The following is a 19,097-nucleotide window of genomic DNA, read 5'->3' as shown; positions in this document are numbered from 1 at the left end:
TATTCATGCTATTTGAAATGGAATGTTCAATAGGGTTTCGCTGCACCGCTATCATCACATCCAAACTATCATATTTTGAAAAATAAATTAAAAAGAATGATGAATCAGAAAATAAATATTAAAAAATAATATTTAAAAAAAATCCTCTCAGGCATTGGGAGGAAGGAGACGGCATTGAAATTATCGAAACCTCCAAGGGTAGCAGAATCTGCTCCGAGGAAGGCCAAGCATCCAAAGTAGAGCCAAGGGGAATGGAACCAGAAGTTGAATAAGTTACACGAGTAATGAGGATCATACTACCGACAACACGGTAAAGCCTGTAATGAAAAAAAGAATGATTGTCCTCAGAGCATTTGCTGTCTGTGAATGCCGAACAGTAGAAAGATAAGAGGGCAAAATGTAGGGAATTCGAAAAGCGCAGAATATGCTAAAATAACCCACTGCACCCATTAGTCTCTTGGCCTGATAGAAGAAGATGCCTAACCGTAATTATCCAAATGCCTCGACACAAGTGCACAGAGGAAGGTCGAAGGTGCCAGAAATCGTAGGTAGTGACAGTGTTGAGTGTGGGCAAACACATCCATAATGTTGGGGCTTTATTTTTTTAAAAAAAATTAAATTTTTACCCCTTAAATTTTTGTTGATTCAAATATTTTAAAATACTTTTTTTTGCCAAACGCTTTTTTCCTAAGATTTATGGCTTTTTGGAACAAAATGCTGACTTTTGAAGAAACATGATATTTCTAAAATATCACGAGTCTTCAGAAATAACCCTTCTTCTCAATCACTCGGATACAACCTTTGAGATATATCCGATACAACTTTATGATCTAACCCCATCCGATCTCTCATATACACATTGATGCTTTGTCTTTCGAACGAGACTCTTCTTCCACTATAAAATCCCTTTCACTTTTTTCTTTTCGGATCAAACTCTTGCGATCATCTAGTTAGAGAAGGATTAGACAAAGCTGATGTTCAATTTTCAAATAAGATCACTATATATCTATATAGAGTAATCATGCTTTAGATTGTTTTTACATCTTCATTCGACAAGCTTTTTTAATCTTTAAACTTTTTAAGTAGTTTGTTTATTTTATAACCTTGATCTTAAAATCATTATAACAGCAATATAGCAATTAATAGTCAATATTATTTTCAACACATAATTGAAGATGCATGGAACTCGAGACATGAAGAACCATCCACTGAGAAAGCTGAAAAGAAGCCCAAAATCAAAGAGAAGCTTGAAAGTTTTAAGCTATGAGGCTCCCTAGGGGCATGAGGTGGTCGTACTGCTTCTGAGACCACGATATGCACCACCAAGGGTTGGTTTTCCGATGGGAGTTTGATACCTTGACTCCTTCCGCAAATAATATATTTTCTTCTTTTTGGGCGTGGATAGCTGGTTGATGCAATGTGGGTGTAGGTCACCTAGAGACCTTTTGGAGATGGGCCGTGGGCTGCTAAATATGAACAGTGATTCAGAGACATGAGAGAAATTCGTGTTTTTAGATAGTTTATATTTCGAAGAAAGCCCATTTTCCAATAATCAGTCCTTAGAATAGCAATGAAATCTGGGTGTAAAATATCAGCTTTGTAAAAGTACAATCCCTAGATAAAGTTAACTGAGCCATAAAGTCCATTACTTGATTAGCCTCCCCATAAACATGAGATAACACACAAGTTGGCCTGCTAGAAAGCCATCAAAGTTAATTTTAAGAACTCCATAGGAAGGAGGCAACCAAGAACTTAAGTGTGTGGAGAAATAATAGCTAGAAAAAGAAAACCACCCTAGTGCCTTGATGGAGGTACAGATATTGGAACCCAATTAAGCAGGAAAATGTTATTCATGGCTTACCTACCAAACTGAATATAATGAGAAGGAACATATTGAAAAACTATCTTTAACAATCTAGGAGCTTGCCCAAAAAGATAACCAGAAGGTACTATTTAGGTTTTTAGTCTATAAGTATCCAAGATCTTTTCAAAATATAATCAATGTGAGATTAAATACATATCCGCACAGATCCTCATATACTTCTTCCTTTTAAGCTTTGGCATTTTTGCTGAGTTAAAGATCCAAATCCATATATCCATTCATAAACATCACGATTGGTCCATGATCAGTCTCATTAAATCTATACTAGAGTATTCTCTAGTCCACATAGGTTATTGATTAAGTCGGCTCTGATATCATTTGTAATAACTCAGGACATCACCCAAAAAAATTAGCCAGAAGGTATTATTTTGATTTTTTGGTTCTGTAAAAGTATCTAAGATCTTTCCAATAAATAATCGATGTGAAATAGATATATATTCGTATACTCTCCTATTGCAAGCTATCCAAAGTTGGCATGCCACGTAAGCGAACAAAATTCTTATTCCTCCCTCTAGCTAGCTTTGTAGACACATAATCCATTAAAGCTGGCAAAGACTAAGGGAGAAGCCCATGTCCACCCATATGGTGCAACCTAATCTAGCAACTCATGGTAAAAGAGCAAGCAGCAAGCAGATGATGAGAATCCTCCTCCATGAAATCATAAAGATCACAAACCAGTGGTAGCATGCAAGGTACCCCGCCGACGTAGCAACTACTTCCATGGCAATTAATCCTTGATCAAGCAACACCAAAAAAACTTCATCCTCATTGGCATATTAAGCTTCCAAATCCAATTGAACTTATTTCCAATAGTATTTGACACAAAGAAATTAATGACGCAATACATATCCCTAATAGAAACCTAATTGAGGCCTGGAGAGCCGCAATAAAGCTGATCAGTCCAATTTGCCTGCAGAAAAGATCATCTTTAATTGGTACCATCAAACCTTACCTCCTCATTTGGAAACAAATGGGGCATATCATGTACTTGTACAGAAAATGTGCAGTACTCTAGCATTGTCCGAAATAATATACAATAACATTCTACCAAAAAAATAATATACAATAACACATAATTTATAAATTATTATATTTAACATATTGTATATAGTATCTGAAAAAATGACTCGACAACATTCGGCTATGGCCTGCCTGCCTGCCTTTGCATTGTTGTGTGGTCCCTTGGGGAGGGCACTGGGGCCCCATAGAAAAAATACATATTTACTTCACAGGATACAGAAATTGCTGAATAACCAATCCTTGCAAAGCTGTGGTTTAGATCTGCCATGCGGCATGAGAGAGAGTTTCGACCAAGTTGGGATGCTATTCACAACGGTTTTGAGACATCCTAAAGAGGAAATTTTTGCTTAGCACGGGTGGCTAAAGCTTGGCGATCGACATGGTTCTCCTCTGAGATCCACTTGGAAGAGGTCGGACCGGACGGTCTAGAAGTAGAACTATGCCGGCATTCCGGTCGAACCGTCCCGGTCCTCCTCCCGCCGCCCTAAAACTACAATCCCGCCTGCCCCCCCCTTCTCTCCCTCCCTCGCTCCTGTCATCGAACTCGAGACCGCACGCAAAGAATGGAGAAGGAACCGGAGGAGCTCCTCTGCGAGGCGGCCGCCGCCGGAGACTCCGCCAGGATCCAGGACCTCCTCGCCGCCGGCACCGACCCCTCCTACTTCGACTCCCAGGGCATGACCCCACTCATGCACGCCGCCCGCCATGGCCGCGCCGACGCCGTCGGCCTCCTCCTCGCGGCTGGCGCCCCTTGGAACGCCCTATCCCCCTCCGGCCTCTCCGCCGGCGACCTCGCCATGGAGCACTCCCACCAGGACGCCTTCGATGCCCTTCTCAACGCCGCCATCCAGGCCGAGCTCGTCCTCGGAACCATCGCCCGCGCGGACCGCAAAAACGGCGACGGTGGCGATTCGAACTATCTGGATGAGCGGGTCGCCTTCAGCGAGGACAAGCTGATGGATTCGGAGAGCAAGGCGGTAATGATGGCGTGGGAGAGGCCGCTGATGGAGGCCCACGCGAAGGCCATCTGTGGGAGCGGCGGCGGGGGGCGCGTCCTTAACATAGGGTTCGGGATGGGCCTCGTGGATGAGGCTATTCAGCGGTATAAGCCTCTGGAGCACACTATTGTGGAAGCTCATCCGGAGGTTTATGACCGGATGCTTCGACTTGGGTGGGGAGAGAAGGACAATGTGAAGATCGTGTTTGGCCGGTGGCAAGATGTCCTCCCTCAGCTCGGATCCTACGATGGTAAGATTTATTCGCTTTTAATTTGATTGCTTTGATAGATATAAACTTGTTTTCAGGTTAAAGATTAGTCTCGTATTAATTTACATTCTAGGTAATGATTGTTTGTGTTGCGGCAATCGCCTCGTCGTCCGATCGCCGGAAGCGTGCACCTGCAAAACGAGAAGTCCACTCTGACCGGAGTGCTCCGACGGGACCTCGACAGTCAAGTCAGAGAGGTGACTGGGCAAGAGTGAAATGTAGACAGAGAGCTCGATCGAGAGAGAGAGGGAGAGAGAGGAGCGAGCCTGTGTTTTTGGGAGTCGAGAGGTGGGAGAGACGGAGCGGATCGATCCCCTTGCACTGTTGCCTTCCGTCATTAATGGCGCGGACAAGTGAGGAACTGTCAACTCACTGTGGACTGTCAGAGCCGCCGTGAAAGTGTCACGTCGTCGTGCGGCTGTCAAATCACCAGGGTTGACAATGCCCTCGGCGGGACAATGCCCCTAGGTAGCCGTGCCGCATGTCGCTGTCAGAACTGACAAGATCTGGCGGCTGTACGGCGGTTGGAGGAGCCGACCGACCCAAAGTCGGTGGCCAGCTGAGTGGTGTCGGGCCCCTCCGTTGGTCGGCGAGTCTTTCGTGAGTCGGCCATCGGACTTCTGGGTTCAGTCGGTCGGGAAAAGTGCGCCCGACATATGCTCAGTCGGCCGTGAGCCGATAATTAGCCAGTGATGGCATCCGTCAGTCGGTCGCCCGACGCCAATCGTCGCGGGCCGCCAGTCGGTCGGTCGGGCCGCCAGTCGTCGGTCGGGGTATCTCCAACATTTGCTTTCGACTACATCTATCAATGATATGTAAATGGATGAAATTTTCGCATTTCTGGCACACCCCATGAAGAAGTTATAAATTCAGTTCCTTCTACGTGTGAGAAACTTCCATTCTCTCAAACCTTATTGATCATGCGAAAGAGTTTGAACGATTATGTGCCTAGAAACAGAAGAATCGAATAGTCTAGAATGTCTGAGTGAGCACCCCAATGGAAAGGTTATAAATTCAATTCCTTTTATACATGAAAATTTCCATGGAGAGCTTATGAATCCAATTCCTTTTTATATGAGAAAACTCCATTCGCTCGAACCTTAGTGATCATGCAAAGGATTATGAAGAATGAGGCGCCTCAAAATGTAGGAATCAAATAGTCTGGAATTTTTTCACAACAGAATTTCCATTTATACATGAAAATTCCCATTCTCTCAAACGTTCATGGTCATGAGAGGAGTTTTGAACAATCATGTATCTAGGAACAGAGAAATGTAATAGAATAGAATGTTTGAGTAAGTTCACTAGAACTACTATAAAAGCTTAGGCTTGGTCAGCACAATCAATGATCCTTGGAAGCTGTTTGATATGGTAACCTCCACCCTCCTCCTAGAAGTCCTATACCACCCCTACCCAATGTTGGGAGCATCCAACTCTGTTGACTTGTCGGGACCTTTCCGGAGTTTCAAAACTCCTCTCGCGCGGAATGGCGAACGTGCGTGGGTGTCCGCGTGAGTGTGTGTGGACATTCCGTCGATCGACCATTCCGTGAGACGATCGCACGGCAACGTTCTGTGCGGCCGTTCCGCGGTCGTTTTACGAACTCTCCACGCCGGGTGGCAGTTCCATGTGCCGTTCTCGCACACGAGCTTGCGCAGTCATTTGCGCCTATAAAAGGCGCCTCTCTTTTCTCAATTTTCGAATGAAAAAAATATCGAGTCTTCCTATCTTCAAAAATTCTCTTCCATCTTCAAAAATTCTCTTTTTTGTGCTCTCTCTCTTTTGTTCATTTACTGATTGGGCTAAGGACGAAGTTGATCGGCGTCCGTTCAAGATTGTGCCACGACAGACGTTGGAGTGCTTAGTTTCCGGCTGTACCTTGAAGGAGGGTGTGCGGCTCAGATCTTCGCACGAGAAGGGACCGAAATCTCTTTAGGACAGTGGTTTATCTGCCTCCGAGTTAGATTCTATTTATTTTATTTTTTATCACATCATATTTAATTGTATACACACATCACAGAAAAAAATATTTTAATATATATATATATTGATTGGCATCTAAATTATAAATTTAAGTTTTTTTTGTGAGCTTATTTCACCATTTTTCCATCTTAAGTTACTCTTCAATACAATTTTTTTCTATAATTTCATTTTTTCCTGTGGTTACATTATATATATATATTATTTCATATATTTTCAATAACAATCTAAAGGAGATTTAGAAAAATATTTTTGTAGTGCATGCATATTTAATATAATTGTTTGTATATATTTAGGCTTATGTAGTGTATACATATTTAATAAATTATTTTTCTTGCATATTCATATATTATTTTTTAATTTTTAATTGACTAGCATTATTTTCTATAGTTTTATCTTGTACAAATTAATTAAAGATCCCCTCAAAACTTGTATTGATGCATGCTCAACCTTAATAAAACTTATTAAGTTTACTAGTTAAAAAAAAAAAGACTAACTAATAAATTTTTTTAAATGTCAATTTTTCTCTCTGAACTTATTTGGATCAAATGGCTACTCTTAGAGATGAAACCTTTAGTTTTAAACCCGACAAGTTTGATGGAACCAACTTTAGGAGGTGGTAAAGCCAAATGAAATTTTGGCTAACCATTTTGGGGCTCTAATTGATTATGGACCAATTCTCTGCCTCCTCTAGTTCAACCTCTCCTGCCACCTCTGAAGAAGACTATCTTTGTAAGGATAGAATTCTAAGTGCCCTTTCTGATTCACTCTATGATGTTTATTTATCTGTAAAGAGTGCAAAAAAATTATGGGATAATCTAAAGTCTGAGTATGGCCTGGATGATACTGGTGTTGAGTGGTTCAACATTGCATTATTTCTTAGATATGTTATGGTAGATGATAAATCTATAAATGACCAACTCCACCAATTTCAAGAATATCTTAGGAAGCTTTAAACCAATGGAACCTCTCTCTGAAGAATTTAAGGTCTCAAGCCTTATTAATAAATTGCCTCCTTCTTGGGATGACTTTGCTAAAGGTCAGTTCCATAAGCAAGGAGAGCTAATCCTAACTCAACTTCTCAATTCAATCAGGATAGAAGACCAACATAGGTTTAAAATCCAGCAAACCAGAGTTTCAGATGCTCAAGCTAACCTGGCTTTTACCAAATTCAAATCAAAATCTAATTTTCAACAAAACCACAACATCAGTCAAACCATCCTAACCTATCTTTCTCAAATAAATTCAAGCCTAAAGGTAAAAACTTTAAGGCCAATAATACTAGATCCATCAAGCCTGCCCAAGGTCCAAGTAATAAGTTCTGCTTTGTATGCGGAAGGACCAATCATCTGATGAGAGACTGTTATCACTGAAAGAGGGAGTCCTTTCGCAAACCTTCTAGTTCCTCGGGACCTTAAGCTCATGTAGTTGAAGGTCCAGAAGATACCATTTTAGGTCAGTAAGCTTTAATCTGAAGTTAATTTTACTTTTTTTAACCTTGATTGGTGGTTGGATTCAGGAGCTAATGTTCACATTTGTTTTGACCGTTTCTGGTTCACTACTATTCAGGACTCAAGCAAAGGAGGTGTAATCCTTGAGAATAATACAGCTGCCAGGATCAAGGGATAAGGACGAATTAATTTGAAGATGATTTCTGAAAAATTCTTATCCTGATGGATGTATTGTATGTTCCAGACCTTAAGAAGAACCTAGTCAATGGGTCTTAGCTGGTTCAGAAAGGATATAAAATTGTCCTTAATTATAATAAATTGTAATAACTAAGAATAATGCTTTCATAGGAAGAAGATATGTAAGTGAAGGCTTATTTAAATTAAATATAATAAATTATTTTATTAATAAAGCTGAGAATCAAATTTATTTTGTGAATAAATCTAATCAAAATTTGTGGCATGATAGATTAGGTCATGTACACTTAAGGAAAATCAAACATATGATGGATTTAAAATTAATTTCCAAATCAATCTTAGATACATTTAAGTGTGAAATATGTGCTGAATCTAAACAACCAAGAAAATCATTCAAATCAGTTGAAAGAAATTTTTAATCTTGGAATTGATACATAGTGATGTATGTGACTCTTCCAAAACTGCAACCCATGATGGCAATGGGTATATAGTAACCTTTATAGATGATTTTCGAGATAATGCTATTGTTACCTAATTAAATCTAAGGATGAAACTTTCAATAAATTCAAAATTTATAAGAGTGAGGTAGAAAATCAATAAAAAAAAAAAAAATTTTAGGACTAATAGAGGAAGGGAGTATAATTCAAATGACTTTTTTTTGTTCTGTCAAGAACATAGAATAATTCATTAAGTAACTGCTCCTTACTCTCCATAGTCCAACGGTGTGGCTGAACGTAAAAATCATACCCTTTTGGATATGGTGAACGCTATGTTGATTAGCTCAGGCCTATCTGAGAACTTGTGGGGGGAAGCTCTTCTGTCTTCTTGCTTCATCCTAAATAGAATCCCTGTTAAGGATAGTGGTAAGATCTCTTATGAATTTTGGAAAGGTAGAGCTCCTAACTTAAATTTTCTCAAAGTGTGGGGGTGTCTAGCTAAAGTGAATATTCTGAATCCAAAAAAAGAAAGCTAGGATCTAAAACTGTAGATGCTGTCTTTATTAGTTATGCCCAAAATAGTAATACCTATAGGTTCTTAGTGATTAAATCAAATATTAGTGATATAAATTATAATTCAATCCTAGAAGCTAGAGATGCTTCTTTCTTTGAAGATATATTTCCTTTTAAAATTAGAATTTCAAGATCCTTAGAATGTGAACCATCTTCTTCTAGATCTATAGACTTAGAACTTGAAATTGAAACTGAATTAAGAAGTAAAATGATCAGAATTGAAAAAATTTTGGAGAAGAATTCTTTACATACCTTATAGAGGGTGATTCTTGCATGTATGATGAAGCTATGTCATCATCAGATTCATCATATTGGAAGGAAGTTATAAATAGTGAAATTCAATCAATTTTAGAGAATAAAACTTGAATCTTATCAGATTTACCTCCTGAAAATAAAGCAATAGAAACTAAATGGATTTTCAAAAAGAAATTAAGACTAGATAGAATAGTAGAAAGATATAAAGCTAGGTTAGTAGCTAAGGGATATAGTCAAAAGCAAGACATAGATTATTTTGATACCTATGCTTCTGTTGCTAGGATAACCACCTTAAGAATCTTGGTAGCATTAGAATCAATTCATAAATTAATGATTCATCAAATGGATGTGAAAATTATATTCTTAAATGGAGAATTAGAAGAAAAAACCTATATAAACCAACCTCAAGGTTTTATAGTCAAAGAATAAGAACATAAGGTATGTAAATTAATTAAATCACTTTATGGATTAAAACAAGCTCCTAGACAATGGCATATTAAATTTGATGAAATTATCCTAGGTAATAACTTTAGAATTAACGAACATGATAAATGTGTGTATTATAAAAGAAATAACTCAGATTTTATCATTTTATGCCTGTATGTAGATGATATTTTATTATTTGGAATATCACTAAAAATAATACAAGAAATTAAAGATTATTTGTCAAATAATTTTGATATGAAAGACTTAGAGAAGCTGATATAATCTTAGGAATGAAACTTAAAAGAACAAATAACGAAATAGCCATAAACCTAACACATTCAATAGAAAAAATGTTTAAAAAGTTTGAATATTTTGATCTAAATCCTGTCTCTACCCCATATGATCATAGTTCTCATTTAATTAAGAATTTAGGAGAATCTGTAAGACAATTAGAATATTCCCAGAGGATAGGGTTACTATTTTATGTGGTAAATAGAACCCATCCTGATATAGCTTATGCAGTAGGCAGGCTAAGTCGGTATATTAGCAATCCTAGTGAAGAATATTGGAAAGCCCTAGAAAAAGTCTTTAGATATCTAAAAAAGATTCTAGATTACTCTCTTTTGTTCTCTGGTTATCCAGAAATACTAGAAGGACATAGTGATGCAAACTGGGTGATAGATAATTTAGATATTAAGTCCACTACAGGTTATCTCTTCATGTTTGGAGGAGATGCAGTATCTTGGGGTTCATGTAAAAAAACAATAATAACAAGAAGCACATTAGAATCTGAATTAACTGTTCTTGACACTATTTGCACTGAAGCACAGTGGCTAAAAGATTTAATTAATGATATTAAAATTTTCTATTCAAAATATCTGTAGTACCAATAAATTGTGATTGTAGAGCTCTAATAGATCTGTTAAATCAGCAGACATTAAATAAAAAAATGAACAATTATATTTTGATCAGATATAAAACAGTGAGAAATAAAATGAAAGATGTGATATCACTTCAATTTATAAGATCAAAGAATAATCTATCTGATCTTTTAACCAAAGATCTTTCAAAGGCTTTGGTATTTGAGACATCGAGGGGGATGGGGCTTAAGTCCGTATATTAGTCACCAAAGTGGATTCCTACCTTTGCTATTGGAGATTCTAGAGTCAAGGTTCAAAGAGAAATGACCTTTGAGGTGATGTCTGGGAGCACCAATTTTTTTTTGAGTCTGTCTTCAATCCATCGCTATGGCGTGGTACTCTATATGTAATAGTTAGGCTGAGCATAGCTCTTGATGTATCCAAGACTGAAAGTTCAGCGAGGTACAATTTCATTACATGTATCCCTGGAAGATCTACCTTAGTGAGAGTAGTTGTGAGGCCGCGACTATGGGATTAGGACAAATCCCAAGTAACTCATGAAAATCAAGGCAAGTGCATGGCCTAAATAGCGCTACCCCGCATTTAGATCAATTCGTCTTCATACTGTGTGTATTTTATACTAAATACAAGTTCAAACCTAGAAGGTACTTGTACTAAGCACAGTAAAAGCCTAATAAAAATTTTTAAATATTTGCTGAATTTAAATATTTTGTAAGTTTTGAAACTTGTGGGGGATTGTTGACTTTTCGGGACCTTTTCGGAGTTTCAAAACTCTTGCACGGAATGGCGAATGTGTGTGGACGTCCGTGTCGAGTGCGCGTGGACATTTTGCTATTCGATCGTTCCACAAGAGGATCATGCTGCAATATTCCATGCGGCCGTTTCGCGGCCGTTTCACGAACTCTCCGCACGTGGGCGATAGTTCCGCGTGCCGTTCTCGTACATAGAGCTTCCGCGGTCGTCTGCGTCTATAAAAGGTGCCCCCCTTTTCTCAGTTTTCGAATGAAAAAAACACCGAGAGTCTTCTTATCTTCAAAAATTCTTTCCATCTTCAAAAGTTTTCTCTCTTCGTGCTCTCTCTCTCTTTCGTTCATTTTATTGATTGGGCTGAGGACGAAGTTGATCGGCATCCGTTCGAGATCATACCACCGACGGGCGTTGGAGTGCTTGGCTTCCGGGTTGTACCTTGGAGGAGGATGTGCGGCTCAGATTTTTGCACGAGAAGGGGCCGAAATCTCCTTTAGGGCAGTGGTTTATCCGCCTCCCGAGCTAGGTTATATTTATTTTATTTTTTGTCACATCATATTTAATTGTATCACACATATCACAGAAAAAAATATTTTAATATATATATATATATTTTTTTGATTGGCATCTAAATTACAAATTTAAGTTTTTTTTTTTGTGAGCCTAGTTCACCATTTTTCCATCTTAAGCTTACTCTTCAATGCAAATTTTTTTTTCCTGTAATTTCATTTTTTCCTGTGGTTACATTATATATATATATATATATATATATATATATATATATATATATATATATTATTTCATATATTTTCAATAACAAACTCTACCCTGCAATGCGACAAGAATATTTAAAGATGAGATCTCATCCTGGCTGAATGGTGGAAGGGAATGTTTGCCACCTCATTTGTCAGGAAGTGATCTGCAAAGGTGGGAAAGAAGCTCCTAGGATTTGTAGTTCTCGTGCTGCATTGAAAGCCCAATCTCCAACAGGGAGGCGAGAGTGTCTGGATATCTTAACAGAGATCACATTTGATTTTGGGCAAGATGACCAGGCACTCTTCTCTCAAGCAGTTAACATTGATAGCTGTTAATTTGTATTTATCGTAAAGAATGTTTCTTTTGTAAAATGATGACACTAAGTGGTTGCAGATTTTCTTTTTGATTTATTCGTGTGATCATGTGTCAATAGTATCCTTTTCTTTTGTCTGATTGCATGACTAACAAACAACAACCATCATCATTGGCATACTTATCAGGCAAAAAAAAGGAGCGCTTTTGCACGTAAACCAGCACAATGTAGAAATCTCTCTCAATTGACTGGTGACATTTCAAGTTTGGATATTTTAAAGACTATTTACTTGGCACTGCAAGTTTAAAGACATTTCAAGTTTAAAAATTTTGTTTGAAAAATCTGCTGTAACTCTTAGTTTGCTGGCACAACCAAGTTCACCGCCTAATTTTTCAGGTTGCTAATTTAGTGCTGAGATCAAGACATGCATTTACATATTGGTTGGAGTGATATATGTACGTACATATGTACGTATGTGGGTACATATGTATGTGCGTATTTACGTATGTATGCAGGTATGTCGGTATGTATGTATGCATGCACACATGCATGTACGTATGTAGGTAGGTATGCATGGTATGTACGTACATAGGTAGGTAGGTAGGTATATATGTATGTACAAAGGACGGACATGTCAGTGTCATTACAAACATATCATTGTCCTAAAGTAAAAGGTTGTCCCTTGATTTTTGGAGAAACTCTATGGCCAAAAAGATAATATAGAAGTTGTGATGAGATGCAGCACTGACGGATAATCCAAGACTCTTCTATTCCAAATATAGTTAGAGAGAAATAAGCTTGAAAAATAAAATCTTTAGCTTGTACATATGTACGTACCTATGTATGTATGTATGTATGACAGACAGACATGTCGGTGTCGTTACAAACATATTGTTATCCTAAAGTAAAAGGTTGTCCCTTGATTTTTGGAGAGTGCATAACTTAATGGCCAAAAAAATAATATAGAAGTTGTGATGAGATGGAGCATCGAGGGATAATCCAAGACTCTTCTTCTCCAAATGTAGGTAGAGAGAAATAAGCTTGAAAATTAAAATCTTTGGCTTGAAATGATTCCCAAGGAGTTAGAAGAAATTGGAAACTGCTTCATATAGCTCCCTAAGAAAGTCCTTGGGTATATATGGGATTGATATTCACATTTAAAAATATTAGAAATTCAAGTATGTTGTGGACTTTCCCTTCAAAATAAAATTTCTCATGGGTTAGCATTATCTTGATATTTTTTGAACAGTATATATGTTTTCATTCTAAGTCACTCGAAAGTGTCAGTCCAATTCACTTGAAATTAGGGTTGCCCACTCTTTTGGAAAGCCATTTAGACAATCATAGGATTCTGTTTTGGTTCAACCTCAAATCTCTCTTTCATTTTGTCACCGACAATTAAACTGGGGGCTCCTATTTTTCTAGGGTTTTGTCATGATGGAAGCTTAAGATGAAGTTTATGCAACCCATTTTTCTAAAAAGATACTTTATGCTACAAATTTTATCTATAGTTGGTTATCCTCTTGGAGGCTAAGTTCATGTGATTCAACAAACTACGAAGCTGCTTGCTGTTCTCTTTCAGTAATGAATACTTAAATTAATAAAGATGGAAGCTTGGTGTGGAATTTCATGACAAATGCTCGTAATTTTTTGCTGGAGTGTTACAGAACAACCAAAGGAGTTCTCTTATGGAGAGGCAAATAAAAGCTTGCAGAAATAAGGAATTGTAAATCTGAAGTATACTAGGAAAATGAACATCTCATGTAATTTCACTCAAATGTTGGTGGTCTTGACTTTGTTAATGGAAGCAAGAAGGGATGCTGATAGAATGGAGAAGCTTAGTTTTTAGTTCCTAGAAAAATGCAAAACTTCAGTTCTCAGATGAGAACATTTTAGCAATGTCTAGTCCTCTGTTTCTCTTCCTACCCATTTAATTTTTATTCCTGGCCATTGACACTGCCACTTCTCTTGGTTACAACTTATACAGTACCCAACGGTACTGTAGCATAGGTACATGTCAAAAGCTAACTAAGGGAGCAAAGGGATTTGACATCAGGCTTGGATTTGAATCAATTTAGAAGGCAGGTACAAGTTGGTAAAATAAATCTTGAAGATATGATCAAATATGATTGATATCATCAAATCTAGATAGATTTGGAAGGCGATGGCTGATATACTCAAATCTTGACAGATTATAAAATCTTGAAGATATGATTAAATATTGTTGATATCATCAAATCTGGGCAGATTTGGAAAGATGGCTGATATAATCAAATCCTAGTAGATTACAAGGATGATTTTTGTTCCTAATTTGTAAAATTCTCTTATCCTTTTAGTAAGAAATGAATGTAGACGCATTCATGGATAGGTTCAAAGGATCTTGCTAATATACATAGGGATGCCTGGTCCTTAAAAAAGTAATCTGGAGTTGTGATTTTTTATTTTTTTGTATTAAATATCAGCAATAGCATAATTTTTCTTTCTATTTCGTTGTTCTTGGAGGCATTTCTCTCTCTTGAAATGGAGAAGCCATCGGTAGGAGTGGAATATCCTAATAAATTGGTTCCATTATCGGTATACTAACTCCGACGATCTTCACTGACAAATGCGTTAACTGAATTCTTTATGACGATCGAGGACTCGATGGAGGCAACTTGTCATGGTGGTCAATCCTTGGAGCAGCTATCGCTCGAAGAGATATTCCGAGTTTTTATGGTGAGCTAAACCAACTAGGCGAAAGTCATACAAATCCTAACAAGAGTCTATGCACCTTCTTGACATCTCTCTTGATGCTACCATCTCCCTCTCCGTCCTCCGTCGTTACTCGAGACCTGACCCGATCACATCCGAAACACCGCAATAAGAAGCAGGTGTAGAGTTTCTCGCCAATCCTATCAGGAGATCTGTGGTGCAGCAACTTTTTAGGTGGAATCCTATCAGGAGGTTTATGGTGGGCCGGAATGTTGCTAGCATACGTTGGAGGTAAATCTTGGACAAAATTAGCCCTTTCTTGTTCAAGATTTATACCCGACTGGCTACCTCCATAGGAAAAAAATAGTGGACCTCAAAGATGTAGTATAAGGGATGGTATAAATCCCAAACATCTTGGGCAGCATGAGAACATAGTTGTGGGACTGATGCAGTACTGATTAGTGTTGATCTAGATATCGATTGACCTCAAAAGTATGATTAGGACCTCCTTAAAGACAGTTGATTATAGACTGGCGAGCTGCTTGCTGTTCAATAGCGTAATGATGTGAGTGGATCTCTTCAACAGTCTCAGCGGGCAAGTTAGGATGGTCGGTTATTTGGATTACTATCGTAGTGGTTCTCCTATGCAAATGGGGGCCGAGCACTTGCAAGTTCACCTCTCTTACTTTGGTAAACATCGGAGGGGGTATGGTATTCTCAATTCGTTGGATCCTACTTGTCCCATTTTGGATGGAGCAAGAAGACTAAGGAAATTCAATACCATTGTCTTGTACGGGAGCATCAGTGTATTGATGGATGCTCTACACTCTGATGCTCTCATCTTCTATGGTTGGAAATTTTTTCTTGCGAAAAGTCTCTTATGTACAGTGCATGGACTCCATCAGGATTTGTACCACTTCCGTCAGGTTGGTTTGGCTTGCTATAAAAACTCAGAATATCTGCTCTAGTGATGGTTGCTCTGAAGGTTGATCACCATGACAAGTTACTTTTGTCAAGTCCTCGAATGCCATAAAGGATTCGATTGATGCATTCATCGGTGAAAATTGCCAAAGTTAGTATTCCGACAATAGAATCAATTTGTTAGGATGTTTTCGCTCTTAACAGTAGCTTCTCTGTTTTAAGAGAGAGATGCCTCCAAGAACAACGAGATAGAAGGAAAAATTATACTATTACTAGTATTTAATGTAGAAAAATAAGAAATTACAACTCCAGATTTCTTTTCTAAAGACCAGACACCCTATTTATATTAGCAAGGTCTAGATCCTTTGAACTACATTCGTTTTTGGCTAAAAAGATAAGAGGTTTTTGCAAATAAGGGAAAAGAATTATTCTTGTAATCTATTGAGATTTGATTATATCAGTCATCTTTTCAAATCTGCTTAGATTTGGTGATATCGGTCATATTTGATCATATTTTCAAGATTTTGTAATCTGCCAAGATTTGATTATATTAACCATCTTTCCAAATCTGCCTAGATTTGATGATATCAACTATATTTGATCATATCTTTAAGATTTATTTTACCAGCTTGTACCAGCCTTTTAAATTAGTTTAAATCCAAGCCTAATGTGAAATCCCTTTGCTCCCTTGGTCAGCCTTTGATATGTATTTGTGCTACAGTACCATTGGGTATTGTATAAGTTGTAACACTCTCCCTTTCTTGAGCTTTAGAACCTGTCCCTTTTTTATCCACAATCCCAAATGTTGTTAGGCTACCATTCAGATCTGCTAATTGGAAGTCCTGGAACAACACGCTATTTCTTTTTATCCTTGAATAGTCCAAACATATGTTTTGTGAGATAAGAGGCCCAAGAACGGACGGCCCAAGTTGGAATGTTTCAATCCTAATTATAGTTTTTCTTCTTCATTAAATACGTGATATTGTACCATAATCTTTAAAAGGTTATCTCAGCAATAGAAGCACATCAAAGTGATAAATAAAACCTGCTAGTTTCTCTAGCATATATGTAAGTCATTAGATGATAAAGAGATCATAATGGAGCAGGGTGTGATATAGATAAAATGTGAGTTTTGCTTGTTAGGTGCATCTGTCATTAGATTGCAATTGTGAGAGTATTTAGCGCTGGTGGAGCCCAAAGTTCTTTTTTTTTTTTGGAGGGGGTGGGGGTTTTTTTTTGGGGTGGGGTGTTTTTTCTTTTTTTTTTTGGGTGGGGGTGGGGCAACTAAACCCCCTAAAATTTTGTTTCTTAACTGGTTGCTATCTGATTCTCTCTTTGCCTCTCCCAAAGATATTAATCAGTTAATATTGCACCTTTTGTGGATTGAAAAGCTTCTTAACTTAAAGTCTATCATGTGATATAAAGATTTTAATATATTAAATGGAAGTTATACTCATTCAAGATGATAACGATGTAAAGATGGTAAGCAGATCCCACCAAACATGGAATACTTAAAAAACAAAATGGAGAAAACTTGCGTTATCTGAAGCGTGCAAAGAGGAAATCTCATCCCCCAATCTCGCCACAAGAATTCATGGATGAGAGAACTTTTTAATGTTTTATGTTCCCCTGTTGTCCATGTTTAGCCCCTTGCATGTTTGTTGTTGGAAGGTTTCTTCATGGTTCTTGTTTGTATTTTAAATTTATTTTTATTTAGATACAAATGATTTCTCTTACAGAAACTCATACTTTATTCAATGCTTTGTCGATTTGTGCTTCTAAAATCTATCTTTACCATATATATATATATATATATATATATTAATTGTCTTACAAAGAAGTCATTCATTAAGAGTGATATTGATATTGCAGATGATCTATAGAAATATGAAATAGAATTTTAAAACGTTTGCTAATGAATGAATTGATAACCATCATAGTTTTACCGAGTCTTTAACATAGAAATTATTGGGGTGAATGCCTGACTCTGCCACTGGTATTTTGGGGCTAGAGATAATGTGCAAGACTTCATTTATTGCTACAGATTTTTCCCCCAAGAAATGAAAAACTTATGATGTAAAAACAAAGAAGATAAGAAGATAAATAATAAATACAAGATAATGGAATCATATTCACAAAGTTGAACCCATCTAGGGCTTCTGAGAAAGGAATTAGCTTATGTTGGTCACCTGCAAAAGAACTCATAACACTTGCAGCCTCTTCTAATTTAATCTCTTACATGCAAACATTTCCGTGGTGCTAGGTTCTATTTAACATTATCATTTCAAGTATTAACCTCTCATTGGTTCACCTGCTTTTGGAGATCAAATTGCAATTGGCCACCTTTTTCTCATTAACAACTTAACTAATGGAGTGCTTTGTAGATGCAATCAAGTTATGTTTTGATAGCTTATCGGTGTTTTTCTGATATTCAAAGGGAGAAAATAAAAATGAAAGTCTAATGAAATATTTGTGCCTGTACAGGAATATTCTTCGACACCTATGGTGAATACTATGAGGACCTGAGGCAATTTCACCAGCATCTCCCTAGGCTACTAAAACCTGGAGGAATCTATTCATACTTCAATGGCCTTTGTGGTGGTAATGCATTTTTCCATGTAGTTTACTGTCAGTTAGTTTCACTAGAACTTGGAAATCTAGGATATTCTACACAATTCATTCCCTTGCCTGTTAAAGATTGCTTGGCAGAGGAGGTTTGGGAGGGTGTGAAACACAAATACTGGCAGCTAGACACATATTACCTCCCTGTTTGTCAGGCATCATGTGATTCTGAATGATATTAATTTGAATCCAAATGTTTAACTTTTGGAATTTGGAGCGTGTATCAAATATGCACTTCTGCTGCATACTGAATAGTTTTGGTATATTTAACTTCAAGAAACAAAGTCTGATAAAATATACTTGGAAGCTTATTTGATGAGCTGATTAAAGCATGAACTTGACCGTGACCAACAGGTGCCATCTATTAGATTTGGGCTTAATTTTGTGTTCTGAACTATTACTGAGGCATATATCTTATTGCCTTTCTAGGCTTACAAAGTTTTCTTTTTTCCTAATGGTGTGAACCAGGTTGGCAATTAAACCCAAAATGCCCAAAACCACCATAGAAGTCCTAGATATCATGCTTATTCTTTCAATTAGCAGCAGGAAACTTTGGCCCTTTGGTTAAACCAATTTTATGTTAGAATTTACCTTCAACAACTTCTAAGCTTTTTCTATGATCAGTTTCTGTTCATATTGCTGAAGATCCCTCACCTTCAATTCACTTCTCATAGCCTCATT

At 37.5% G+C, this 19,097-nt stretch overlaps 1 protein-coding gene across 1 annotated transcript; it reads left to right on the top strand.

Annotated features, from left to right (window-relative positions):
• The first annotated feature begins 3,349 nt into the window (after positions 1 to 3,349).
• On the top strand, positions 3,350 to 18,626 carry LOC105058565 (protein arginine N-methyltransferase 2). The gene is made up of 2 exons (XM_010941532.4): positions 3,350 to 4,150; positions 18,279 to 18,626. The coding sequence occupies exons 1-2, from the start codon at positions 3,466 to 3,468 to the stop codon at positions 18,590 to 18,592; spliced, it is 999 nt and encodes a 332-aa protein (XP_010939834.1). The 5' UTR covers positions 3,350 to 3,465; the 3' UTR covers positions 18,593 to 18,626.
• The last annotated feature ends 471 nt before the right edge of the window (positions 18,627 to 19,097 follow it).

This window comes from Elaeis guineensis, chromosome 2 (assembly GCF_000442705.2).
Source record: "Elaeis guineensis isolate ETL-2024a chromosome 2, EG11, whole genome shotgun sequence".
Lineage (NCBI taxonomy): Eukaryota > Viridiplantae > Streptophyta > Magnoliopsida > Arecales > Arecaceae > Elaeis > Elaeis guineensis.
The sequence above is the reverse complement of the archived record's forward strand: the minus strand, read 5'-3'. Positions and strand labels throughout refer to the sequence as shown.